Source organism: Halichoerus grypus, chromosome 6 (genome assembly GCF_964656455.1).
Source record: "Halichoerus grypus chromosome 6, mHalGry1.hap1.1, whole genome shotgun sequence".
NCBI lineage: Eukaryota > Metazoa > Chordata > Mammalia > Carnivora > Phocidae > Halichoerus > Halichoerus grypus.
The window spans coordinates 54,240,033-54,267,140 of NC_135717.1; the positions used below are offsets into that span (position 1 = coordinate 54,240,033).

Consider the following 27,108-nt stretch of genomic DNA (forward strand, 5'->3'; position numbering starts at 1 on the left):
TTATGCTTTTGCCATTTAATTATTTTCTTTTAGGTCCTAATTTTTCTTTGAAATTTGTCATATTCACACCAGCATTCTTAAGTGGTGTATCTTTTGAGATCTATAAAAGTGCCTGATTTTTTGAAGTGTTTTTATGACCCTACAGAATATGGTCGTCTCTCATGGTCAATGTGCCATGGGCACTTCTGTTGTTGGGTGGAGTGTTCTGTGTCAATTAGATCCAGTTGGTCGATGGTGCTATTCAGTTCTTCTATATCCTTGCTCACTTTCTGTACGCTAATTCTATTACTGATAGAGGAATGGTAGAGTCTCCAGCGAGAATTGTGCATTAGTTTGTCTTTCTCCTTGGTTTTTGCTTTGTATATTTTGAAGATGTTTTTAGGTACATACACATTTAGCATTGTGTCTTCTTAGTGAACTGGACCTTTTATCATTAGAAATTTGTGTGATATTAATATAGTCATTCCAGCTTACTTTTAAGTAGTATTTAGGTATCTTTTCCCATCCTTTACTTTTAACCTACCTGCATCATTCACAGTGCGTTTCTTAGAGACTGCATCTAGGAGGGATGTTTTTTCACTATGTTTTCATTGGTGTGTTTTGACCATTTTCACTTAATGTAATTATTGATGTCTGGAATTAGTTCTACCATATCTTTTCTGTTTATCACTATTTTTTGTTCTCTGCTTCCTTTACTGCCCTGTTTTAGGTTACAGGACCATTTTTAAGTACTCCACTCTGATGTGTCTGTTATGATTTGGACTCTTACCTCTTTGTGTAGGGTTTTTAGTGGTTGCTCTAGAACATAAGGTTTTTAAGTTTCTAAGAGTGAGCTTTTTCTTTCTTCAATGACTATATTCTCACCGGTTGCCAGCTTCTCATATAAATATTGTAAATGCTCTCCTTTAGGTAGCTCAGCTTCTGGTGTTGAGGGAATTTCAAAATCTGAGGAGCTCTGGGAATCTGCATTGGTGCTAAGATTTAGCAGCCTTTTCTCCTGAGGTACGTGTTTGGCACTGCTTAGAGCGGTTGGTTCTCCAACACTGGGAACTATCTTTACATTTTGATCTCTGTGTTTCAAGTCAGAGTAAGTATCCTTTGGACAAAGTATATCTTGTTCCATCTGAGTGGCAGGAATATTCTCTTTAATTCTTGGTCTGTAGCTACCTTTGTTTAAGGAGGTAATATCCCCACTCTTTCTCTCTTGGGATGTTAACAAAACAGTATCAGATTGGCTGTCCCAGCCTTGACTCCCTTGTTCAGATATGTGTGTGGACTGAGAAGAATTCTGGGAAGAGATATGAGTTGATTCCCCATCAGAGTCACTAACAAGCTTCGGTGACTGAGAGCCCCCTGCCTCTGTGGAAGAAGGGGGGTTTTCCAAACCGTCATCTGTGAGTTCATCATTTCTTTTAAAGAATACTTCCCACTGTGGTACTTCTACATCAGCCTTTTGCTGGTGGTGTGTGACAGCACCCAGGTCTTCTTGCGATGAAGCCAGGGTTTGTAATTCTTCTTCACTTTCGCTGTTAGATTCTTCACAATCTATAAAGTTGGCCCAAGGAAAGGTTTGCACACTCTCTGCTCTGAGGTAGCCTGTGCTTGGCCTCTGTTGTTCAGGCTGGTTCTGTGGTGTTGCAGTCAGTACAAATACCTCAGGGTGAAGAGTTAGCTGGTATGGAGCCTTGTGCCTTAATGGTAACGGCAAAGGATCATCAAAGAGCTCATCCTCCTCCTCTGTGGGAAAACACAGGAGATAGATATATGGGAAACACGGAATGCAAAGGGAGCCGATTTGTGCTTTTAATTTAAAATCCAATTTGTAGCATTTAGCTATGTTTTCATTTTTTTGAACAATTTAACTACTGCCTGTCTACTAATGGCAGACTTTGAGTTCCCCAAATAGGCCACAATGCCTACACCAATGGTTCTCAAACCTGGCTGTTCATCAGCCTCATTTGGAAAGCTTTTTATTTTTTATTTATTTAAGTAATCTATATCCACCATGGGGCTCAGACTCACGACCCTGAGATAAAGAGTTGCATGCTCTTCTGACTGAACCAGCCAGGAGCCCCTGGAAACCCTTCTTAAAAAATACAGCTTTCTATATCTCATTCCAGACCTACTGAATCCCTGAAGGTGGGACCCAGTAATTTGCAAACATTTTGATACCTACTTTGTGCATATTATGGGCTAAAGTGGTTGTGTCCTCAAAAGTTCCTAATTTGAAGCCCTAGCCCCAGGTGTCATGGTATTTGGAGGTGGGACCCATAAGATGGGATTAGTGTCTTTGTAAGAAGAGGAAGACAGATTTCTCACTTTCCTTCTTTATGCATGGATGGCATGTGGAAAGGCCAGGTGAGCACACACTGAGGAGGAGGCTGTCAACAACCAGGAAATGGGTCCTCTCCAAGAACCAAATATGCTGGCACCTTGACCTTGGACATCCCAGCCTCCAGAACTGTGAGAAGTAAATATCTGTTGCTAAGTCATCCAGTCTCTGGTATTTAATAGTCATAGCAGCCTGAGCCAGCCACGTGCACAAGGCTGTGATAGATACTGAGGGGAACAAATGTGCCAAATGGGGCTTAATTTGAACTGAAAACCAACGAATTTACTGATTTTTTTTTTTTTAAAGCACGTTACATTAGCAATATAATGAGCCAATCCCCTTAAATTCTTAAAAGGAGGAAACCTTACTTGGAGAATGAAATTCTCATAAACGAAGTAGGCATGTAATTTGGGGGGCGGGGGGGAAACATATTTTCCTGCCTTCTAATGACACCTTACCTAAGAAGAAAATTAAATGCTCATGAGACTACTGTCCATGGCAACTTAATTGTTCTAGTATTACCTCATAACTACCTACTTAAAAAGAAAACATTTTCTCCCAGTGATAAAGGATGTAGCTAAACACTACATTTTTAAAAGCTGCCTTTAAAAAATGGACCACAGAGATCATCCTGCTCACATTTTACCAATGTGGAGACCAGCCTAGAGAAGTGGTGTGACAAGACTCTGGGTCAAAACCCGATCAGTTTGATTCCTGGCTCTGCCTAATCCTTAAGCAACGATTTATCTCCTTTCCTGAAGGACTTAAGGTTACTAAGATGTCTAGCAACTATATTTGGAATCATTCTCAGCTCCAAGATAGGGCTTTCTTTCAAAACACGGATTATAAATTTGTTTCTGCCACAGTTACGTTTTAGGCAGTATTTCTGTATCATCTCTAAGTTGAACGGTTTCCTATTCTTCTAGATTAGTGACTATACCACTATCACGGTATGTTTCAACTGTAAAAATGTGGCAAAACATTTTTCATATTAATTCATCTGTATGTATCTAAAAAACAGTTTCTATACTACCAAGTTTATTGTGATACTATGAATTCTCTTATGACAATATAAATATAAAATTTCTCTATGAAAACGGAGAGGCATATAACAGAAAATAAGTGTTAAAACCCTTAATAGCATTTACACAAGTAATAAACACACCTAAACCCAATTTTAAAAAGGACATATTACAATTCTTAAATACTTTCCACCGTCATGTCTCTATAACCATACTGGACAACAACTGGACAACAAATCTACAATTTAACCCAATAATGAGAGGTATAAAACACACTTGAAGTTAAATGTACAAAGATGAAATACACCATTATATAGCCATAATGCAAAATCTGAGAGTGGGTCCCAGGCCCACCTCTGCCCAATGCAGCTTTCACCAGACCAGAGTGGAAAAAAGTCTTGCATGGAAACCCACACCTCTGAAACCAGGGTCATTTTCTTACCTGAGTCTAGGTGAGTTTTTCTAGCTCTCTTCAATTTTCCAAGTGGTTTATACTTTGGCTCAGTACTTTGGGAAGATCGGCATAAAGGCTTTAAGCTGAAACGAATATGAAGATTTTATTTTTACCTGTGGGGAAAGCTGCTAGAACATAAGCATCATTTACAGAGATTATAAAAACTTGGCCATGGGGAGGGGGGCACCTGGGTGGCTCAGTCGTTAAGCGTCGGCCTTCGGCTCAGGTCATGATCCCAGGGTCCTGGGATCGAGCCCCGCATCAGGCTCCCTGCCTTCTTCCTCTCCCACTCCCCCTGCTTGTGTTCCCTCTCTCGCTGTGTCTCTCTAATAAATAAAATCTTTAAAAAAAAAAAAACAAAACTTGGCCATGGGGAAAATCATGTATCTACTTTTAAAAACTGAAAAGCCATGTTTAATAATTAAAAAACCACTTCACTGTAATAAAGTGGTAACTATAAGCACTTAAATACAGCCTGTTACACAGCTATCTAATTGTAGGATTGAAGGAAGGCAAAACTCCTGTATTTGCTCTTGCACTGCAGAAAAGCAGGTCCCTATTCTACAAAACTTTTTTTTTTTTTTAATATTTTATTTATTTGACAGGGAGAAAGAGCGAGAGAGGTTCGAGAAGCAGACTTCCCGCTGAGCAGCAAAACGATTAAGTAATACAGCAACACCTGGCATTTAGGAAATACAGTATAGCCCGCTGCTTACTCTTCCCTGTTTAATGGGGTTTACTTCTGTCTCATAAAAATCTCACAAATCTGATCTCCTCATTCTAGAGGCTGAAAGCTAAGGCACGGTGATGATAAAATACAAAAGGGCATGGAAATAAGACCTGAGGATGGCCTGCCCTTTCTGAGGGCCTCACTGCCAACAGCTTCCCCGTGTCAGATTCCCAGAAGCCTTCAGGATTATATGTAACACATCCACTTGAAGACAGCCGTCAGGCTCCCAATCAGAATCGTATTTACAGCCATGCTCATCTCATTTACATCCTCGCCCCCGTTCTTAGGCCCAAAACTAGTCTCAGCATCCATCCTGTTCAACAACATAAGTTCCACAAGGAGCAACTACTCACATTTCTACAACCTTATCCATAGTCGTGCCTATTGGGATGACATTTGGATATACGTTCTCAGGACAGATGTAGCTCAAGAAATCTTTAATCTAGAGGAAGGAAAATAAAATGGGTCAATTATCTCTGCTGGAAAAATCTGGATGTTAGAGAAGCAACAAAAGGGAGGCAGGACAAAGAGCAGGAATTTCTTATGGTGTTGTTCTCAATACTAGCTGCACATGGGGATCACCTGGGGGACCTCTTAGGAAAAAGAAATACCCAACACTCAGGCCCACCCCCAAATCCCTTTGATACTGAGCTACAGTGGGGCCTGGGAATCAGGATATTTAAATGTTCTTCAGGTGATTCTGTTCCACAGCAAGGACTAGGAATTACTGATTAGTGGAATTCAAAGATTTCTTTTTTTTTAAGATTTTATTTATTTACTTGACAGCAAGAGCGCACAAGTAGGGGGGAGGGGCACAGGGAGAGGGAGAAACAAGCCCCCTGCTGAGTAGGGAACCCACCGCTGGGCTTAATCCCAGAGCCCTGGGATCATGACCTGAGCCAAAGGCAGACACTTAACTGATTGAGCCACCCAGGCACCCCTTTGTTTCTTTAAATGACATTAGTTTCCTTGTCTAAGAAAGTCACCCATAATTAACTAATTCCCCTCAAGTAAATTAGAATTAAGCTGAATATTTAATACACACAAGAAAACAAGGTCTTAGAATTGCATTTCTTCCTCCAACAAATAAAATAGGGAAATTGCATCTTCCACGATGCTTGATCTGTTCTAAATTTATTCTAATCTAGAGGACAATTGCATGCAAAAATTTCATGACTACCTTGATTTTCTGCAAAGTTCAGAATGCTAAATAGGAACTCTGTCACTATTCCTCAAAACATCTCTACAATATAGACAAGTTTCGGCTTTGTCACTTAATAGATCTTGGTGAGCATGTGACCTTGGTCAAGTTACCTGAAGTCTCTAAGTTATTAGATTCTTCATCTAAAAGTGTAAATGAGATAATGCATGTGAAGTGTTCAGCACCTGGCATATGTTTAACATTCAATGAAATTATTCATCACAAAGATGATAATGACAACACAAAGGATTTTATTCCCTTCTGCAAATGGGGAAACTGAGTTCTGAGTAATTATTAGAACCCAACTTTACCAAATCAAAAGAGGTAGGAACCCAGGAATTATCAGTAACTCCATATTAAAATAAAGTGGCTACCTTACTTAAAACAGGAGAAAAAAGAAGACCCATTCATTCTTCAGGTATTTTTCATAAATTCTTTTGTATTTTCAGAGCAGGCATGCAAACAGAAACTATTATTTACCTGCCCACAACCTATATGATTTGCATAATTAATTCAAAGTTGAGGCTGGTAGAAATCTGAGGCTACTTCTACTTAGAAACGAAGTGGCCACAGGAGACAAGAGACACCTACTACAGGGGCACCCTCTGTCCCTTGTACAAGCTGATCTCCTTACATCAGATGACTGCTTTAAAACAATTCATGAACACTGTCTATTCTCATCATCCGTAGGGGTTATGTTCCTTGAGATCACTGGGAATGGTGAATTAGCAAACAGTGAACCACTGCTCCTAAGGGGAAGATAAGGTTCCTGTGAACCTCTGGTCACTGCATTCTTGTCAACCTATCATGCATCACCTTGTTTTACATGTGTTTGTGTTTAAAGACACCAATTCGGGGAGGCCTGGGTGGCTCAGTCGGTTAAGCCTCTGGCTTCGGCTCAGGTTATGATCCCAGGGTCCTGGGATCGAGTCCCACATCTGGCTCTTTGCTCAGTGCGGAACCTGTTTCTTCCTCTGCCCCTCCCCCCCACCCTGGGCTTGTGCGTGCGCGCGGCTGACAAACAAAATCTTAAAAAAAAAAAAAGACACCTATTCAGTATGTACTATTGATTCATTACTACTGAACTCACAGTCATCAGCACCATAACTCATCCCTGAACCAAGCTTATCAAACATGGATTTTCTCCATAAGGCACATCCCACCCTCTGTGCTTAGGAACATACACAGCACCTCAGCACTGCACCTGGGGGCCATTTTAAACAGTGAAACCCCTCCAGAAAAGCACAGAAATGTGTACAACACAGCACTAAACTGACTGCAAAAGGACCCCTGTTTACCCTATGAGCTCAGCGGAGAGGGCGGAGCACCCCCTTGATCAGCCTAAATTGGGAATATGCATGGCCGGTGACTCCCATTTCTCACCACTCTGCTGGGCATGTCCGCAAACAACCATGCAGCACTGCAACTATATTAATTTGGGGGTCACAAACAAATTTTAGTGAGCAAGCAAACTTGTAAATAAGGAATCCACAAATAGAGGATCAGCTGTATTTAGGAAAAAAACTGACAGGAAATGATACTTAAATCTATTTACGGGGGGCACCTGGGTGGCTCAGTTGGTAAAGCGGCCAACTCTTGGTTTCAGTGCAAGTCATGATCTTAGGGTCATGACATCGAGCCCCACGTGGGGCTCTGCAGGGAGTGTGCTCAAGATTCTCTCTTCTCTCTCTCTGCCCCTCCCCCTGCTCGAGTGCATGCTCTAAAATAATTTTTTTAGATCTACTGTTTATGTTTTTAAATATATTTCAACATGATCTATACTTAGGATAGGCCTATTAATTAGAGCACTTTTCAGGAAAGCCTGTCTCCTTCTCACCACCCTGAGAGAAGATGACCAAGCACAGCTCATGGTGACCCTCCATGTGGGTGACCACTAGGGCTAATCCAGGGGGCGTGTGGAGGGCCGACGGCAGGGCAGGGGGGGTCATCTGCTTCATCTCTGCTCAAGCACCAGGGAATATCTCCTTCCTGGGGGGTAACTGCATAAAATCCCAGGATGGCTTATGGGCCAGAAGTAGTCCTAAGTGAAAAAGTAAGGCCTACCCTCTTCCCTGATTAGATGCCTTCCCCGTGGCTGAGACAGAAAGGATACTCAGCCACTAAGAGATCAAAAGGAAGGGACCCTGATGCTGAGCCAGATGCCAAACCAAAGACAAATCCCCAGGAGGAGACTCTGACAACAATCTGAGATTTCAAGATAAAATGAGGAAAACACAGTAAATTATACCATCACAATGAACTCCTTCCAAGCTGCTGTCGGATAACCTATTTGTACCTGAAAGTTAAGGTCAGTTATTTAATAGAGAGGTCACTGGTATTTTGATAATATGATAAAGAATCATTTACAATACTATGGCTGACTTGATAAGAATGCCACTACCTGGAGCTCTGGAAGAATCCACCTGTTCAAATTATTAACACGGCCACGGCTCACTGCTGCAGTGCTGTATCCATGTATCCCAAATACAAAAATAATAGTTATCAGGGAAATCAAGTTTTAAGTGCCGAAATGGTCAAACTAAAATTATATGTGACTTAAAGTGTCATACAAAGTCTGATTTTATATACCTTTTTCTCCTGATACGTACACGAAATTACTAAAACTCAGCACTTCTAAGATGCTAGCATTTACTTTAGAAATGCATGAGGAGTTTGCAAATACATTACACATATCAAGTTCCCACTCCAGTGAGTAGGTCAATTTCCTATATAAAAAGGATCCTAACAATGCAACTGAATTACTGAACTCTACATCTGAAACTAATGATGTTCTATATGTTGGCTAATTAAAAAAAGAGAAAAAAAAAGGATCCTAATGAAACCATTTAATAAGCCTTCTTAAACTGAGTAATTCCAATATAGTATGTCCTTCCCAAGAACAAGGTCTTTATCTCAATCACCTTTGTTTTTCCCTACTGCCAAATATTCAGGACTATTTTTTAAATAGTTTTTCAGCACAATCAAATTTTGGAAGAGGACAAAAATCTGGACAGCACCTTAAGGCTGCCCATGAGATTTTATCTGTGGTACTCCTTCACGTAAGATCTATGATCCTCTTATGACAAGTGAACAGAGCAACCGAAGTGGGGAAGTTAAAATACATGCAGGAAGCAAGACTCGAAGAAAGCCTTAATCATCAATATTCTTCAATGTTTAGGCTGAAAACAAGTGATAATAGCCAATTTCCTCTGTACTCAGTAAACACAGCTCATCTACCGACATGTTCCCTAAATGTCTTTAGAAAAGCCACAACAAATCTTAAGCAGTAGGAAAAGAGATGCCTCTGGTAGTCAAGGGGACTACTGCTGCCAACCATCAAGGGGCTGCCAAAGCAGTTGGCAACAGGGTTCTGAGTTCATGGGATCCTCTTACCTCACTGTAGGAAGAATGAAAAGAAAAACAAGCTCTGTATGAACTCTCTCCAGTCCTGAAGGGAAATGAAAACACAAAATTAAAAGGTCACGTATCAAAACTAAGCTAAGTTCTAAATTTCATGCCTTCCCACTTAGTCTATTCCAATATGAAATCACCCTACAATCAAGGGTTTCTCCCTGGGACAAGAGGGAACTCTTTCCAGAAATATTTGTAGACATTCTGAATACCCAATATTAAGGAAGTACTGCCAAAATATGATGATCGTTATGATACTCCTCTACTCCACCAAGGGCTTCTATCCCCCACGACGTCAGTTCCCCACTCCCTGACAAGCAAGGCGCAGTCACTCTCCAGCCATCTGACTGGAGTAGACCTCAGGAAACCCTGGCTAATGGTATTGGCCGTTAGGCAGGTTTGGAAATAGCACCTCTTTAAATAGCATTTAAATTTTGGAAGGTATTCTCCACAATTATAGTATATCCTCCCCTTTGGGTTAGGCTAGATTGCATTTAAACTAAAATAAATCAGGGCGACTGGGAGACTGAGTCGGTTAAGCATCTGCCTTCAGCTCAGATCAGGATCTCCAGGTCCTGTGATCGGCCTGCATCGGGCTCCCTGCTCAGCTGAGAGTTGGCTTCTCTCTCCCTCTGCCCCTCCCCTTGCTCCTTCTATAGAGAGTGCGCAAGCACAAGCAGGGGGAGCGGCAGGCAGAGGGAGAGGAAGAAGCAGACCCCCTGCCGAGCAGGGAGCCCGATGCGGGACAACCCCAGGATCCCGGGATCATGACCTGAGCCAAAGGCAGACGCTTAACCGAATAAGCCACCCAGGCGCCCCAATAAATAAAATCTTTAAAAAGAAACAAACAAAAAGCTAAAATAAATCAGGTAAGTTACCTCAAAAGCAAGGTTTCTCTCAAAAGAGAGGTTGCTTTCTTACCTCACAATTACATTTGTTTTTCTGGTTCTTTCTCCAAACCATATAGTGGATGGCTTAATGCTGATTGTGCGGAGTGGAATTCTATTTTTGGAAATAATTCCACAAGGTAATTTATTCCAATGAAAATATTCCTCTGCCTAAAAGATTTCAGAAACAGAAAAGCAGTTCAACACTTTCAACAAATTTGTTTGTAGGCACGGTCTCAAAAACAAATGTTTACAAGTTTAGGACATCAAATAAGAAAGTAGATGTAAGGAGACAATCAGATAATTCCAAATTTAGGACCACTCTGCAAAATGACTGACCTGGTCTCTTCAAAAATATCAATGTCCTGAAGAAAAGCAAAAGGCTGGAGACTTGATCTACATCAAGAGATGCAAGAGGCCACAGTGACTGCAACACACACCTGACCTTTGCTCAGGATGCCCTGCTCCCCCTCCACAGGCTAAAAAGGACACTACTACCCAACCAGGGAAGAATGAATATGGGCTACATAACCAATTTTTTGCAAAATAAAGTTGGAGGAAAAAGTAACAAAAGTGTTTTTAAAAGGCTGAAAAACAGTGGGACTATTTTCCTGAAGACGTCATGTTTAGATCGGGCTTCCTACGAAACTGTTAGCACTCCGTTCCAATCAAAGGCCATCGGGGGCCTTTTCGTGTGGATCCTGACGACGAGGGGGCCGCCGAGGAGTGCGCCGGGGCGCTGCGAGCTGTGAGCGGTATTCCTGAGGCCATGGGACCGGAGAACAAAGCCATTCGAAGGAGTGTTCCAAGGCAAGTAGCCATGTGGGAAGCGACAGGAGTGATAGTTACAAATGCAGCTACTTTGTGGGATGTAAGAAAACCCAGGGCAGGGCGCCTGGGTGGCTCAGTTCATTAAGCGACTGCCTTCGGCTCAGGTCATGATCCTGGAGTCCCTGGATCGAGTCCCGCATCGGGCTCCCTGCTCGGCGGGGAGTCTGCTTCTCCCTCTGACCCTAACCCCTCTCATGTGCTCTCTCTCATTCTCTCTCTCTCAAATAAATAAATAAAATCTTTAAAAAAAAAAAAAAGAAAACTCAGGGCAAAGAGAAATCTGCCAATTAAAAGATTTACGGGACTTGTGAGGATGAAGGGCTACAAGTCCAACAAAAAGGGGACAAAACAGTTGCTATTCTGTATCTACGTGATTTTATCCATCCGTGAATTCAGTGAGGATGTGTGTGTCTGTGTAGACACACAAAAGGATGAAAGTTCATGACTCAGGTTATGATATGCAGCTTACCAATCACCAAAATAATTTCTTACCTTATAGTTATCCTACAGTGGTCTGAAGTAGTATATTCCATGCTATAGGTAAGAATTTTTTTTTTTTAATTTATGCTTTACTTTAGGGCTGAGCAAGTCTACTTTAGGTTTTTTTGGCGATGGAGCCAATATTACTACCACAATGAGTATCTAAATATATAAATGCAGGGTGCCTGGGCGGCTCAGATGGTTAAGTGTCTGCCTTCGGCTCGGGTCATGATCCCAGGGTCCTGGGATCGAGTCCCGCATCGGGCTCCCTGCTCAGTAGGGAGCCTGCTTCTCCCTCTGCCTCTCTGTCTCTTATGAATAAATAAATAAAATCTTAAAGATAAATAAATATATATATATATATATAAAAATGCAGTGTTTACTAAAATAAAAATTACTCTGCATTTGAATGCTCAGATATTTTAAAATTTAGAGGAAAATCATGATCATGCAAAGCCCCACTTCTGAAGATCATGATTTAGTATTAGTGATGCTGAATGACTATATAAATTGAGAGGGAAAAAAATGTTAAGGGCAAATGCAAAATTTAATACCTGACCTTTAGTAAGAGAAGGGCATTTAATAAGTGAAGGGAGTTCTACAGTGGCATTCGAAAATGAATTGCAAATGAGTTGCAAAAACACTAAAAACGCTCATTTGAAACTGGACCAGCAATACATAAAACCATTTCAAAGCCTGAAGCAAAGTTATATCTAAGTATTTATCTCAAATGAGTAGAAAAAAAATAGTTTATAAACGTGCACATAGGTCATGAGTCTCAAATATAAGTAACAATGGATCATAAATGTTTTCTTAAGTTATAAGCTCTAACATATTACTAATTTCATTATAAATACATTACTCACGTAATTCATTACAAATACACATGTATCAAATACGTATGGATTTATTTCACAAAAAAACGAAGCGGGTCCATGTGTTTCCTGCCACACCGTCTACGGCAACGGAACACCGTGACGGCCAGCTGCATGGCCTGGGGTAATACTGCAGGATCTCAGCCTCGATGGTCACATTTGTAAATTGAAGGGCCTAGAAAATGGGATTTCAGAGCTTCCTTCTGGACCTAAAATTCCATTTTCCATGCATCACACCCACAATAAGAAAAACAATTTACTCCGTACCTTCGGATGGCGACAGGCATGGATCTGAGTGCTACGGTCCGTTGTGAGATGATGAAGAATGTCCGGCATGTTTCTAAACATGTCCAGTTTGTCCACATGAATCTGAGTAAAATAACACATATAGGCGTATTATTTGAATTGTATTTCCTATAAAGAAATTGTTCAAGGGTAATGATGCAGGGAAAATCATCCAGTTAGTGAACTTTCTTCTTTCTTAAAACTTAGTTTTTGGCGGGGCGCCTGGGACCCAGCCCCATGTTGGGCTCCCCGCTCAGCACCGAGTCTGCCTGCCCCCACCCCGAAATAAATAAAACCTTTATAACAAAACAAAATAAAACCCTAGTTATTGGCTATTTCAGTGCACACTGGAATTCTGCCAGGATGTCAACAGGCAAAGGACAAAGACCATATTCCCACCAGTCAGCATTAGTGCCTACTGGTGGTGGTAATAAAACATTCTGGAGACTCAGTTGGTGGATTTTATTGAATCATGCTAATACAACTGACCCTGAACAACACAGCGGTTGGGACTACCAACAAAGGGACTCAGTCAAAAATCCCCATAACTTTCTACTCCCCAAGAACTTAACTACTAATAGCCTACTGTTGACCGGAAGCCTTACCAAAACACGTATTTTGTACATGTATCACATACTGTATTCTATAATAAAGCAAGCTAAAGAAAAGCTTATTCAGAAAATCATAAGAGAAAATACACTTAGAGTACTGCACTGTATTTTTTTTTATCGAAGCACAGTTGACCCAAATTGTTACATTACTTTCAGGTGTACCACACAGTGATTAGACAACACTGTAATTCTATAGGTTCTATAGGTTATGCTGTGCTCACAAGTGTAGCCACCATCTGTCACCACACAGTACTGTGAATGATAGAATACCACATTTACGGAAGAAAATCCACGTATAAATGGACCCATGTAGTTCAAACCCATGTTCAAGGGTCAACTCTACTGTCCTTCAATCCGTCAAGAGTCATTCAACTCATATTTATTGTGCACCTACTATATGTCAAGTTTTATTCTAAATACTGGGTATCCTGCAGTGAACAATCAAGAATCACTGACTTGTAAAGACACAGCCCCAACATGCCATGTAAGTAAGGGCAGTTTTAGGGGGAACACAGCTGGAGTAGGAAGCAGACCCAGAATTCCCCCCTTACCACACGCCCCTTTACAGGATTGAAAGGGGGGCAGGCAGATGCAGAAAAACGAAACAAAAAAACCTTAGCCACCTTTAGAATTTTAAGGTTAATACATTTAAATTGTTAAACTAATGTGTCGGTTTTAAAAGATTCTCTCCTTTAAAGTAACATGTACCTAAATTAATATTAGGACTATGAAATGGCACAAAGAAGTATTCTCTCGGGACCCCTGGGTGGCTCAGTCCGTTAAGCGTCTGCCTTCAGCTCGGGTCATGATCCCAGGGTCCTGGGATCGAGTCCCTGCATCGGGCTCCCTGCTTGGCGAGGAACCTCCTTCCCCCTCTGCCACTCCCCCTGCTTGTGCTCTCTCTGACAAATAAATAAATAAAATCTTAAAAAAAAAAAAAGTATTCTCTCTCATTTTGAAATCTGATTAACAATAGATTAGAATGATGTCAAATCACCGTGGTAATTAATACCAAGACAAGCATAAAAAGAATCCAACGTAACTGCTTACTTATCCTGTGGCCTATTCCACTCACTCCCTGTTTACTAACGACTAATAGGAAGTAACAATAAATTTGCTTTTCTGGACTCTCTAAGGAGATAAAAAGGGGTAAATTTTGAGGTGTACAGAGATACAGAAACTTTTATCCTCAACGAAAATAAAGAAGCCTGAAAAAGTTGCCAGAGATCATCTCTGAGGTCCTTAGTCAAAAACCTCCCTGTTGTCCCTTTTTAAATTCCTGATCAATTTCAATTGTTTCTATCCCCTACAAAGGGACTCAGGGGCCTGAGAGAGGACTCACACCAGAGGGGCTCTGAGGTCACTGGGTTACCACCCAAGGCTGCTCTCTCCCATCCCCACCCCCTCCTCGGCCCATGGTCCCGTCCTGTAAGGCCTTCCCGGATTTCACACACGCGAACATTTTTTTTTTTTTAAGATTTTATTTATTTATCTGACAGAGACACAGCAAGAGAGGGAACACAAGCAGGGGGAGTGGGAGAGGGAGAAGCAGGCTTCCCGCTGAGCAGGGAGCCCAACACGGGGCTCGATCCCAGGACCCTGGGATCATGACCTGAGCCGAAGGCAGACGCTTAACGACTGAGCCACCCAGGCGCCCCAACGAACATTTACAGTAAACACCAATTTGGGACTGATAAGTGGCTGCTACCTTTGTATTTCATCAAGAGAGGGCAGGAGGTTAAAAAAAAAAAAAAAAAAGCGGATAATAGAGATCAGTGTACGTGTGTGCGCGCGCACATCCACGACCTGTTATCACTGTGATTTTAACACATGAAAAAGTGCTCAACATCACTCGGCATCAGGGAAATCCAAATCAAAACCTCAATGAGATACCACCTCACACCAGTCAGAATGGCTAAAATTAACAAGTCAGGAAACAAAAGATGTTGGTGGGGATGCAGAGAAAGGGGAACCCTCCTACACTGTTGGTGGGAATGCAAGCTGGCGCAGCCACTCTGGAAAACAGTATGGAGGTTCCTCAAAATTTGAAAATAGAGCTACCATATGACCCAGCAAATTGCACTACTGGGTATTTACCCCAAAGATACAAATGTAGGGAGCCAAAGGGGTACGTGCACCCCGATGTTTATAGCAGCAATGTCCACAATAGCCAAACTGTGGAAAGAGCCAAGATGTCCATCGACAGATGAGTGGATAAAGAAGAGGTGGTATATATATATATACACACACACACATACATACACAAGGGAATATTATGCAGCCATCAAAAGGAATGAACTCTTGCCATTTGCAACGACGTGTATGGAACTAGAGGGTGTTATGCTGAGCAAAATAAGTCAATCAGAGAAAGACATGTATCATATGATCTCACTGATATGAGGAACTCTTAATCTTAGGAACTGAGGGTTGCTGGAGTGGTGGGGGGTGGGAGGGATGGGGTGGCTGGGTGATGGACATTGGGGAGGGTATGTGCTATGGTGAGTGCTGTGGGGGGGAAAAAAAAGCAATTTTAACACGAAAAAACAGGAATGACAATCTCAGAATGAAAGCAAATCCTTCTCAAAATGGAGAATTCACAACTTTATACCAATGTATTTTGACAGAGGGACATACGGAAGAAAAACATTAAGAAGGACCAAGGCAGTCAAGACTTATGAAGGGAGGGAGGGAGGCATTTTTAAAATTTCATATGCAGAAAAGCTAGATCTTTTTTATTTTACTGAATGACACTATGTAGAACTAAGTTCTTGGCACAAGTTGTTGGCTGGGGGACCTATGTTAAAAGGTACAAAACAGAATGGAACTTAAATGTCCAGCTCGCTCCAGCACTTTGTTTTATTCAGGGTCATTACCAGAACCCCATCTTATCTCAGGGGTCAAGAGCAGAAGCCACAGGCTCGGCGGCCACACTCATGCCCTGGGCTCCGTGGCTCCGCCTGAGAGCCCAGCACCGAGCCACGAGGGAGGGACAGGTGAAATAAAACTCCTTCCCAGCCTGATCTGAAGCTTCCGTACTCTAGGACAGTGCTTTTCACACACCTGGACCAGGACCCACAGTAAGAAATAGGTTTCCCAGGGCAACTCAGGACACACACGCATACATGTACGTAAACATATGTGTTTGATTCTCTACCACAAGCAGGGGGAGAGGTGAAGGCACAGGGAGAAGCAGACTCCCCACTGAGCAGGGAGCAGACGTGGGGCTCGATCCCAGGAACCTGGCACCATGACCTGAGCCAAAGGCAGACGGTTAACGATTGAGCCACCCAGGCCCCCAACACATGCCCTTTCATAGGCTGCTTCCTTATTGCAGTCGGTTTTTGGGGGGTGGGAAGGGGGAGGAAAGGAGAGGATGGAAGGAGCAATAGAAAAGAAGGAGCCATCACCATACCTGGACTCCAAATTCTTCACTAAGATTGGTGAATAGGTACTCATACCCGTAAGCTGCTTTGCAGTTCAGCCACACAACATGGTATGGACTCCGAGTGATCCAGCTTCGAACCAGCTCTACTACTCCACTCAGACACTCCTCCTGGTCAGGAGTTTTAAAAGGCATTTAACACTTTTAAGAACGTCACTCACCCTTTCCACTCCCAACAGTCACAGGTACTAATGCCAATTAATTATGGGACGATTATGAACTGACATGTTATTCTAGAAACTTCCTACTAGAAATACAACCACACCCCGGTTACCACCCTGCTTCTACGGGGAGACTTACTCGACTAGGAATTTGATAAAATTTTGGATCACAGAAAGTAGTATCTAAGTATACACTTCGGATGTCTTTCACTCTAGAAAAAAAACAACAATTGGTGTTAACCATCTAATGTGAAATAAAATATATGTGAAGTTTAAATTCTCATTAATATTAGAGGGTGTTCCATTGAATTTGGAATTTTTTTGTGAAATCAATTTTGTTGGGAAATGATTTCCACACAATAAATTACACAGATTTGTAAATATGGTTCAGTGAATTTTGACAAGTTCACATAACTACTGCCCCAATCAACATACAGAAAGTTACCATCACCCCATTTCAAGAAGAAAATTTTGCTTTACTGTCACAAATATAATAAACTTCGACTTCTACCTGAAACAAAGGCTTGTATTTGGGGGGAAAGGAGCAGTAAAACTCTTTAGATGATTCAGTCCTCCAAGAATTACATGAAGTCTGGGGCGCCTGGGTGGCTCAGTCAGTTAAGCATCTGACTTCTGATTTCCTCTCAGGTCACGATCTCAGGGTCATGAGATGGAGCCCCGCGTCGGGCTCCGTGCTGGGCGTGGAGTCTGGCTGGGATTCTCTCTTTCTCCCCCTCTGCCCCTCCCCCTGCTCATGCACGCCCTCTCAAAAAAAAAAAAAAAAAAAGGGGGAATTACATAAAGGCCAATACCTGCCCCCAGAGTGCAGAAGCTCCATTCTGGAAGCTTCTCCCTTTGCCAACCTGAAGTCCCCCGTGTACAAGACTGTTCCATTATTGCCCTGAAATAAAAACCTGAGAAGGAAATATGTCTTGGTGACAACATCCTCATAAAGCAAATACACATTAAATCCACAGCAAATGTTTCCTGCCGAACATAGCCACCTGCAATACAGTATTAATGGGACTTTAACAGCTCTACACCCTACCAGGCACTCAGCTGCCACCTTTTCCGGGGGGGGGAGGGGGGGTGCGGATAACATAATGGAATGTACTATTGCCTTTGCAGTAGGCATCCCCCGAAATGTGTTAGCACTCTCAACTACAGATCACTCCTGCTCGTGGAGAGAAAAATCCATGGGAGAAGAAAATGCAAAGCCAACGGAGAAACGGCCATGGAAGGTTTCCATTATAAGAAAGCCACATTTCTAACTTGATCTTCACCTCAGTCCCCCAAGTTCAATTTGGAAACAAAGATTAAAGAAATTGCCATCTACATATTAAAGAAGTAATATCCCTACACATATTATTTTCTAGACCCTAAACATTTATTTCTACAAACACAATACATATCCACACATAATAAAATGGCAAAATAGATGAGCCCCCTTACATAACTGATCCTGGACAATGACCAGCTGGTAAGAGAGTCACAACCACCTCTTCCTTCTAAAAAGAAAATAAAGAAAAAATAATAATAATAGAAGTTATCAGCAGGACCCAGTTCTCCTCAATAGAACAGATTCAGGTATTTCTCCAGAATGTGGTATGTCATTTCCTCACGCGCCAAATCCTGGAGACACATGGAATCCTCACCCACAGAACGACAGTCAAACACAGCGAGAGTATAACCCAGCGACTCCACTCCGAGCTACACACACGAGAGAAATGAAAACAGGCATCCACACAAAAACCTGGGCGTGAATGTCCACAGCGGCACTGCTCCTACTACCCAACAAGTAGAAACAACCAAAATGTCGATCAGCTGATGAGCGAACGAACAGGATGTGGTCTCTCCACACAATGGAATGTTATTCGGGCCATGGCAAGACATGAAATCCTGACATCATACCACAACATGGATAAACCGTGAAACCATTATGCAAAGTGAAAGAAGCGAGTCACAAAAGACCACATCGGTACGATTTCATTGATATGAAATGTCCAGAACAGGCAAATCCTACAGACTTAGAGTAGTGGTTGCCATGGGCTGGGGGAGGGAGAAGTTGGGAATGACTGCTAATGGGTACAGGGTTTCTTTTTGGGTGATGAAAATACTTGAAAAATGATTGTGGTGGTGAACACACAACTCCGTGAATATACTAAAAGCCACTGAACCATACATTTTAAATGGGGTGAACTGTATGGTATATGAATGATATCTCAATAAAGCTATTATTAAACTAAAAAAAAAAAAAAAAGCCTGATGTCGTCTGGGCCCAGGTCACCATTCTACATGTACCGTCCTATCAGGGCAGAGCTCTGGACACACTCACTCGCTCCCGGTAATGGCGATTCCTCCCGGAAGTCTAACATCATTCATTCCGACGGCCCCCTTAGAGCAAGGGTCCTGTGGTTAGTGGAGACACAATGCACGGAGCCACAGTGCATGAGAATAAACAAAGGACCAGAGTGGGACGGCCAGACTCTGGTCGACGGGAGCTGCCTGCTCTCTGGAGCCCAGTTTTGAGAACACCTTTCACCAACATAAGGCAGCGAGGCAATCAGAGGAGTCTGGCATTCACTAACTGAGGTCAGGACAGCGGTTAGGGACCTTCGGGCTATCCTTTTTCCCTCCTTTTTAACCCGCCCTCAACTGGCCCTGCAGTCCTCCCTTGGTGAACAATTCGATGAGGACGACTTCACACACCTGATCTTCTCCAGAGAGGAGATGTGGAAAAGTCAGCCTGATCCTGGTTAAACAATGGACACCCTTCAGAGTTCAACGTGTCGACAAAGCAGGTTATAACCAGGCCATGGAACGAATATTAACTAGATTTACCATAAAATAGGAAAATACTTCCTGGCCCTAGGAAGAATTTGAGGTAAAAAAAAAAAAAAAAGGTCCATAATCTTGATTATTAAACCAATACATTCACAAAAGAAAAGTACCTGCTTCTAAATTTAAGGACAAAAAGTATATTGGATCCACTTGGACACTGTTTCTTAAGTAAGAAATAATTCAGAAAAAAAGAAAATCACAAATACATATATTTGGTACAAAAGCACTAAGCACCATATTATATCCTGAATATTATAATAAACATAATAAACGTGACAATGACATTATGTAATAATATCAATACCTGGAGTTCTCATCATTAGCAGGTAACATACTAAAAAGGAGCAATTCACACAGAAGTCTACCTTATAGACTACTATGTAGAAGGGAAATACAACACAAATTTTTTTTTTTCCCCTACAAACTCACCCAATTACTATAACTTTCATTTATGGTAAGATGAGCATTCAAAATCACAGAGAAAAACAATCATATTATTAAACAATAATTTTTAAAAATTATATTTTTACTTACCTCGCCTGACGCTTCATCGACTAAAGGTATCTGAGTAGGAGTTTCAATTTCAATGGATATCTATTAAAATAAGAGATCATATGTACATCATACCAAGTGTTTTCAGTTTTTCATGGATTTACAAACCTTTGCCATCTCAAACACAAAAAAGGGACTTAGAAGAAGTTACTAAGACTCTCTGTGTAACAATTTCTGATTTCGCGATACTGAACATTTTAGCAGCTTGAAGACATGATAGAGCTAAAGGAGTGCCTTTCCTGTGGCTGACGTGGCAACGTGGATTAAATGCCTCCTAAACTTACATATCCCTTGACACAGCAATTCTATTTCCATGAATTCAATTTTTCTCCCTTCACCTCCCCATCCCTGTCCTCCCACTGCCCTCTCCCCTCTCAACTTGAGTCTCAGTAACACACATGGCCATGTGCTCTGCATGCTTAGGCTTCGTGCTGCAAAATGCAGCCTGGATCCATCCCTGAGGTGCTGGCCTAATTCACAGATTCGGGCTGCGGCAGAGGGCTCCGAGGTGGCCTGACCCATTTTACTACGACAGCAACTCACACAAGAGGCATTCGGTAAGTAGCTGATGAATAAATTAACGTAATTGTTCATCTATTCAGTCCACTGATATCCTAAAACTTACAGTGACTGAGACTTGGGTGTTAAAAATATCCTTGCATTCTGGGGGCGCCTGGGTGGCTCGGTGTGGTTAAGCGTCTGCCTTTGGCTCAGGTCCCACGTCCAGCTCCCTGCTCATTGGGGGTCTGCTTCTCTCCCCCACTCATGCTCTAATAAATAAAATCTTAAAAAAAAAAAAAATCCTTGCATTCTGGAATAAACACATTGTATTGTATTCACAAAGCACTTATTTATTACTGTGAGATTCAGTTAGCTACCACCTTAATCAGGATGTTCACGTGGTCGTACATGAAATGGCTTTTCTCCCTGTTGCACTATCATTATCAATTCTGCCAACAAGGCTGAGCAGCTCATCTCTTTACTATATCCCACAAAAACTCATCCAGTACGGGGATTATTTGTCCTTTGAACATTTGGCAAAATGCACCTATAAAACCATGTGGACTTGGGGCTTTATTGAAGAAGAGATCTTTGTTAAGTTGTTTTAATTTCTTCAATGTTTACTTATTCAAGTTTTCCACTTTTCTTGCCTCAATTTGATATCTTCCTACTTATCCAGATACTTATCCACTTCAACTAAATTATCAAATATACGGTCATTAATTTTCCAATAAATGCACTGCTATTAATAGTTATTTTCCTTTTATCATTCTGTATTTTTATATGCATCTTCTTTTTTTTGACTATTATAAAAGTTTACTTAACAAAAAAGTTCAATATGAAAATGCACATGACCTGGTTTTTATATTGTAGTGAAACAGGTACTATGGAGAGGGGACATGTGGAAGCAGTTGATTTCGTCTGATGAACACACCCATTGTTTATACTTGGTCCAAGGCTTCTAACATGATGAGACTATTTCCTCGTATTACCACCATTCCAATATTGTTCTGTTGCCTACTATTGTTCATTGCCATCTCCACACATTCATCTATCACAAGATTCATAAACGGATCGAACACCCACAATATTCCTTGGACATGTCTGCCACCATTTAATTTCAATGATAATTTCTTGTCCATAAATTTTTTCAACTCGGGAGGGTGAGCTTTGCTCATGGTGTCTACCTGGAGAGCTCAAAGGTGCCTCCAGACGGAATTCGTGGCGTCCCTCACCCTCCCGCAGTAGGCCCGGCATCTTCTTTTTCTAATCTTGGCAGAAATCTCTCTCTATTCCTCTAAAGATGAGCTTTTACTTTTGTTAATCTTCCCTTTTATTTTCTGTGGTAGTTGTCAGCCTCTGTATTGCTACCTTGTCCTTTTACCTTTATTATTCCTTCTTCCACATAACCTTAGATTTGCTTTGTTGCTCCTTTTCCTTCTTACTAAGACTCAATCCATGTAATTCTGGTCTTTGTTTTCGAAGAAATGTACTTAATGCTGTCAATTTCCCTTCAAGTGCTAATTTAGCTGTGTCACACACATTTTGATGTGTCGTGTTCTCACTGTCCATCAGTTCTAAGTACTGCATGTTTTTCTTTACAACTTCCTCTTTAACCTAATGGTTATTACATGCATTGAGTTCCTACATATGTGGATGATTTTAGCTCTCCTTTTATTTGTGACTTCTAGCATCATTGCATTGTACTCAGAGAAAAGATCACTAGGATTTCCAACTTCTTTTGTGCCACAGTACATGGTCAATTGTTGTAAATGTTCCATGTATACCAAAGATCTTTTCCCTTTGGGTGCCTTGGATTGCTATTAGCTCACATTTATTAATCATGCCCTTCAAATCTATCTTATTTCCTGCCTCCTTCCTCTTTCAGTTTTTTTTTTTTTTTTAAGATTTTATTTGACAGAGAGAGAGAGAGAGAGAGAGAGAGAGAGAGAGCACAAGCAGGGAGAGTGGCAGAGGGAGAAGCAGACTCCCCACTGAGCAGGGAGCCCAATGCAGGGCTCGATCCCAGGACCCTGGGATCATGACCTGAGCCAAAGGCAGACGCTTAACCGACTGAGCCCCCCAGGCGGGCCCCTCTTTCAGTTTCTGAGAGTGGTTTGGAAAGTGCTCTGGCTACGACTGCTGAGCTGCCTAGTGTCCCTTAGACTGTGAGGTGGCCTTGTACCCCATCAACTTAGCTGAGCTGGAACTGTCCCACAAGTCCTTTCCACATACACCTCCAGGTGGGCGCTGGCCCCAAGAAACATCCGTGGGAGATCTGGAAGGCCAAAGTGAACCAGTAGCCATGTCGTAATGCTTGCACGGGCACCAGGAGTGCTAACAGCTCACGGACGCGCACCTGCTGGCTCAGCCGCAGACAGGGCAGGACTGCAGCAAGCCCACCTTCGGCTGTGTCTCCTCCTTCAGCTTCTCGAAGGCCTGGGCCAGGAGTGTGAAACTCAGTGGCAACGGGGGGCTGCAGCACTAGCCAGCCTGGGAGGAGTGAGACACAGACAGGGGTCCCAGGTTGTCCTTGTGGGTTCCAGCCCACCTCTACCCTTCTCCGCTTCTCTCTCAGCTCAGCTCATCTCTCTCCACTGGCCGGCAGGTCCACAGCAACTTCAGGCCTAAGAGCAGGCCAAGGTTACAGCCTCAGTGACGGCTCACTCTGGGGAGTGGGGATGGACCCCAGCCCAGGCTGACTGTGCCACACGTGCACCGACAGGGGGCGCAAGCACCGTATGCCCCACACTGGCACGTTCTGCGGCGAGAGCGGTGCCGCAGCTGGGAGGAAGTGGCTCTTCCGGCCCGACAGAGGGTGGCAGTGACTGGCCCTGGTTTTTATTGTGGTTGTGAGGTGGGGTGCCTGGGCTTGCGTGGTTCAAACTTCAGGTCAGGGCCAAGGGAGGGGTAGGCTTTTTTTTTTTTTAATAAGATTTTTTAAATTTATTTGACAGAGAAAGAGAGAGCGAGCGAGCACAAGCGGGGAGGAGGGTCAGAGGGAGAGGGAAAAGAAGGCTCCCCACTGAGCAAGGAGCCCGATGCGGGACTCAATCCCAGGACCCTGGGATCATGACCTGGGCTGAAGGCAGACGCTCAACCAGCTGAGCCACCCAGGTGCCCCAGGGCTTTTTTTTTTTTTAATCAGCTTGCTGTGGGGCAGAAGTGGAAAGAGGATGTGAGAACTGAAAGCTGGTAGCAGGCAAACATCAAACAGACTCTGACACTTCTCAGACTTCTCTGCCAGTTCCCACGATGACCTAAAGTTTAATCCACAGAGTGCACCCTAACTGCATTCCCCCCCAGTGGTTCTCTTTCTCTGATCAAGCACTGGGGGATCAGTGATGACTGTATCCCGTTTGAGGCTACTCTGTCAATTGCATGTTAAGTTCCTATCTTCTGGATCCATGGTTCCTTCTGACAGTAAATAACATCCTCTTTGAAACAAGATCTCCTTTTGCCTTCAATTCTATTTTGTATGACATAAAAACTGCCACTCTGGCATTTTTAGCTTCTAATTGTTTAGTACATCTTTTCCTTTTTTTGTTTTTTATTTCCATTTCAACCTGCATTTATCCTTTTGTTTTATCTAAGTCTCTTGTAGACTAAGACTGGTGGAACTTTTTTTTTTAACCTAAACTGAGAAAGTTATATTTTGAGCAGGAGTTGAATTAAAGCCATATTTATAGTAATTACTGTTATAATAGGACTTTTCCTGGCATCTTTACATTTTCCATATGCCATTCTTTTGTTTCTCCCCTTTACTATCTGCTTTCCATTGGACAGCTCCATTTTATTCTGTCAGATTCAAAGTTGTCCACTCTCTTTATTCCAGTTGTTATCCCTTTATCATAACCCATAAGATGTGTTCATTTTTCCTAAACTATGTCATGACCTAAATAAAAGGATTTATCAATTGGGTTAAACATTTTACACTCTGAAGTATTAAAATGCAACTTAGCAAGAGTTAATGAGATTAAACCAACAAAACCAAGACCCAAGATCAAACTGCTGAGGGAGGAGAAGAACAAATCTGCAACAATAAAATGTTGGCCTCTTCTAAACTGATGAATTACAAAGACTAAACATCAACACTGTAACTAATGTAGACAAATGTAGTGTAGGAGGAACTGGGCTTTGAATAATTCCAATGCTTTCTTTAATCGACCTCGAAAAATATTTCCCCTTGAGAAAAAGAATTAGTGTCATTCAAAAAATAAAACTTACGATTCGTTTCTCCCAAAATTTGTACTTCGGGCTAGTTAACAACAACTCTTTAGTAACAGGTGAACAGTATAAGCAAACCTTCAAGCTGAAAGGAAGAAATTTAGAAAAGCTGTGTCAGTACAATCCACAGCGAGCCACTGGGTGACCAGAAAATACATTTCATTACGTATCAGTTATCTCAAGTCATTCAGACACTGAGCTGGCTGAACAACTGGTAGAGCAGTTCCCAACATGCCACCACCTGTGACTAGGTCCCATCAAGACCGCAAAGAGGGGGGTGCCTGGCTGGCTCAGTCGGTAGAGCGTGCGACTCTGGATCTTGGGGCTGTAAGTTAGAGCCCCACATTTGGTGTAGAGATTACTTAAAAATAAAAAATGTTTTTAAAGATTTATTTATTTATTTTGAGAGAGAAGAGGGGGAGAGCGTGTGAGCAAGGAGGAGCAGAGGGAGAGGCAGAGGATCCCAGGCAGACTCCCCACTGAGCACAGAGCCCACATAGGGCTCAATCCCACAACCCTGGGATCATGACCCTGGGATCATGACCTGAGCTGAAATCAAGAGCCAGTCGCTTAACAGACTACGCCACCCAGGAGTCCCCCCTTAAAAATAAAATCTTAAAAAAAAAAAAGGGCAAAAGGACAAAGGGGAAGAAGCAGATGAGAGAAAATACTGTGCCCTCTGACCTCCTCAAAAGGGTGTCCCCCATCACTCTTAAAGATACATGTTTGCACATGATCAGGTATGTCTGGAAAGATACCACCAAATGAAGCTATCTCTCAAGAACGAAAGAAGTGGGGAACAGAAGACTTCTGGGTTTTATTTCATATAAACCTCTTCTGTTTTTTAGTGAGGAAAAATCAATTTCATAATAAACTTTAAAAATTCAAAAGCAAAGCTTAGAGGTTAAGAATATAGTCTGTGGTGGACCATATTTTCTACAGATGGCCACACTAATATATATCCCAACCACACACGCTCTGTTTACAAAACAGATATGGAAATCCCTCCATTGACATAAGGGGTCTATTTTAACCTCCCCTTCAACCCATCTTTGTAACTGCCTTAGCCAACAGAACGTGGCGAAGGAAGGTCGCAGGACTTTGGAGGCTATGTCTCCTGGGCAACATGGCTACCTGTTAGCCCTCCCTGGGGACAGACACTTTCTAAGCCTTGAGTCTCCATTTCAGAAGTTCGGCTACCTTGAAGTCACCATGCTGAAGAGTTTGTAGCAACAGAGATGCCCAAAAGCCCCAGCTGCCTGATTCTTCTCAGCCTCGGTGTCAAACACTGAATGAATGGGCCTCCAGATAATGGCAGCCCCAGAGGACACCCAGCCAGGCAGAAACCAGCACCCCCCCCCCCCACTGTGCCCTGTCAGCGTTCCCGACCCACAGAAACTGAGAAAGAGAACACACGATTAACGGATTTAAGTCACTAAGTTTGGGGGTGATTTGTTACGCAGTAACAGATAACTAATACACAGGCTCCAAAATCAGACAGACCTGGTTGAAATCCTGGTCCTGCCACTTACTGGCTGTGTGACCTTGGGCAACTAATTTAACCTCTCTGGTTCCTCAGTTTCCTCATCTGCAAAATAGAAATAATAACGGTATCTATTCAAAAACTTATCAAGAGGATCTAAAGAGGATGTTCGCTCCGAGAAGACAGGGATTTTCATCTGTGTTGTCACTATTATATCCTCACCGTCCAGGACAGTGCCTGACTCGTCACAAGCACGCAAAGAAACTGTGGAACTCATCAGTACATAGTGCCTGGCATGTACCCAAGGATTCAATGAATACCGGCTCCCATTTATCACGAACACTGACTAGTGACAGCACTTTGCAGAGAAGACTGACATCCACTGGGTCAGAAGTTAAAGAGTCAACAGGGCCCTTTCATACAAGCTTGAGATTTTGGAATGGACATTTAGGCAAAAGCGGGCTGTAGCAAAAGGATGCAGTCGTTTGGCTTAAAGATCCAAAAACATACGATTGTCTTCACAACTACACACACACACACACACACACACACAGAAATGAAAATGAACACACTACCGCTACACCCAACAGCATGATGAGTCCTGTTACAATCAGAATTTAAGTGAAAGAAAACAAATAGAAGGGTCTATTCGGTATGATTCTACTTATACAAAGTTCACAACCAGCCAAAGCTAAACCATGACGACAAAAAGTCAGGATACAGGTTGCCTCTGGGAGACAAGCGCTGACTGGGAAGGATGGGGATGGGGCTCTGTTCAGGGA

The 27,108-nt window shown here is 42.4% G+C and overlaps 1 protein-coding gene and 1 pseudogene across 4 annotated transcripts in view; both read right to left on the reverse strand.

The window, feature by feature from the left end:
• The window catches only part of DCLRE1C (DNA cross-link repair 1C), a 35,958-nt gene continuing 8,850 nt past the window's right edge, over nucleotides 1-27,108 (reverse strand). For 2 of the 4 annotated variants that reach the window (XM_078075172.1, XM_036097016.2), the window contains exons 3-14: nucleotides 24,844-24,928; nucleotides 20,098-20,157; nucleotides 18,175-18,230; nucleotides 17,535-17,636; nucleotides 16,862-16,934; nucleotides 16,532-16,672; nucleotides 12,491-12,592; nucleotides 10,072-10,208; nucleotides 9,133-9,187; nucleotides 4,892-4,980; nucleotides 3,797-3,891; nucleotides 1-1,737 (exon numbers count right to left, since the gene is read on the reverse strand). In XM_078075172.1, coding sequence (XP_077931298.1) covers nucleotides 815-1,737; nucleotides 3,797-3,891; nucleotides 4,892-4,980; nucleotides 9,133-9,187; nucleotides 10,072-10,208; nucleotides 12,491-12,592; nucleotides 16,532-16,672; nucleotides 16,862-16,934; nucleotides 17,535-17,636; nucleotides 18,175-18,230; nucleotides 20,098-20,157; nucleotides 24,844-24,928 — 1,918 coding nt within the window. In that variant the 3' untranslated portion in view covers nucleotides 1-814. The remainder of the gene's footprint in view (nucleotides 1,738-3,796; nucleotides 3,892-4,891; nucleotides 4,981-9,132; nucleotides 9,188-10,071; nucleotides 10,209-12,490; nucleotides 12,593-16,531; nucleotides 16,673-16,861; nucleotides 16,935-17,534; nucleotides 17,637-18,174; nucleotides 18,231-20,097; nucleotides 20,158-24,843; nucleotides 24,929-27,108) is intronic. The other 2 variants (XM_078075173.1, XM_036097023.2) reach the window with 2 other exon arrangements.
• Nucleotides 20,799-24,802, reverse strand: LOC118538797 (small nuclear ribonucleoprotein G pseudogene; annotated as a pseudogene).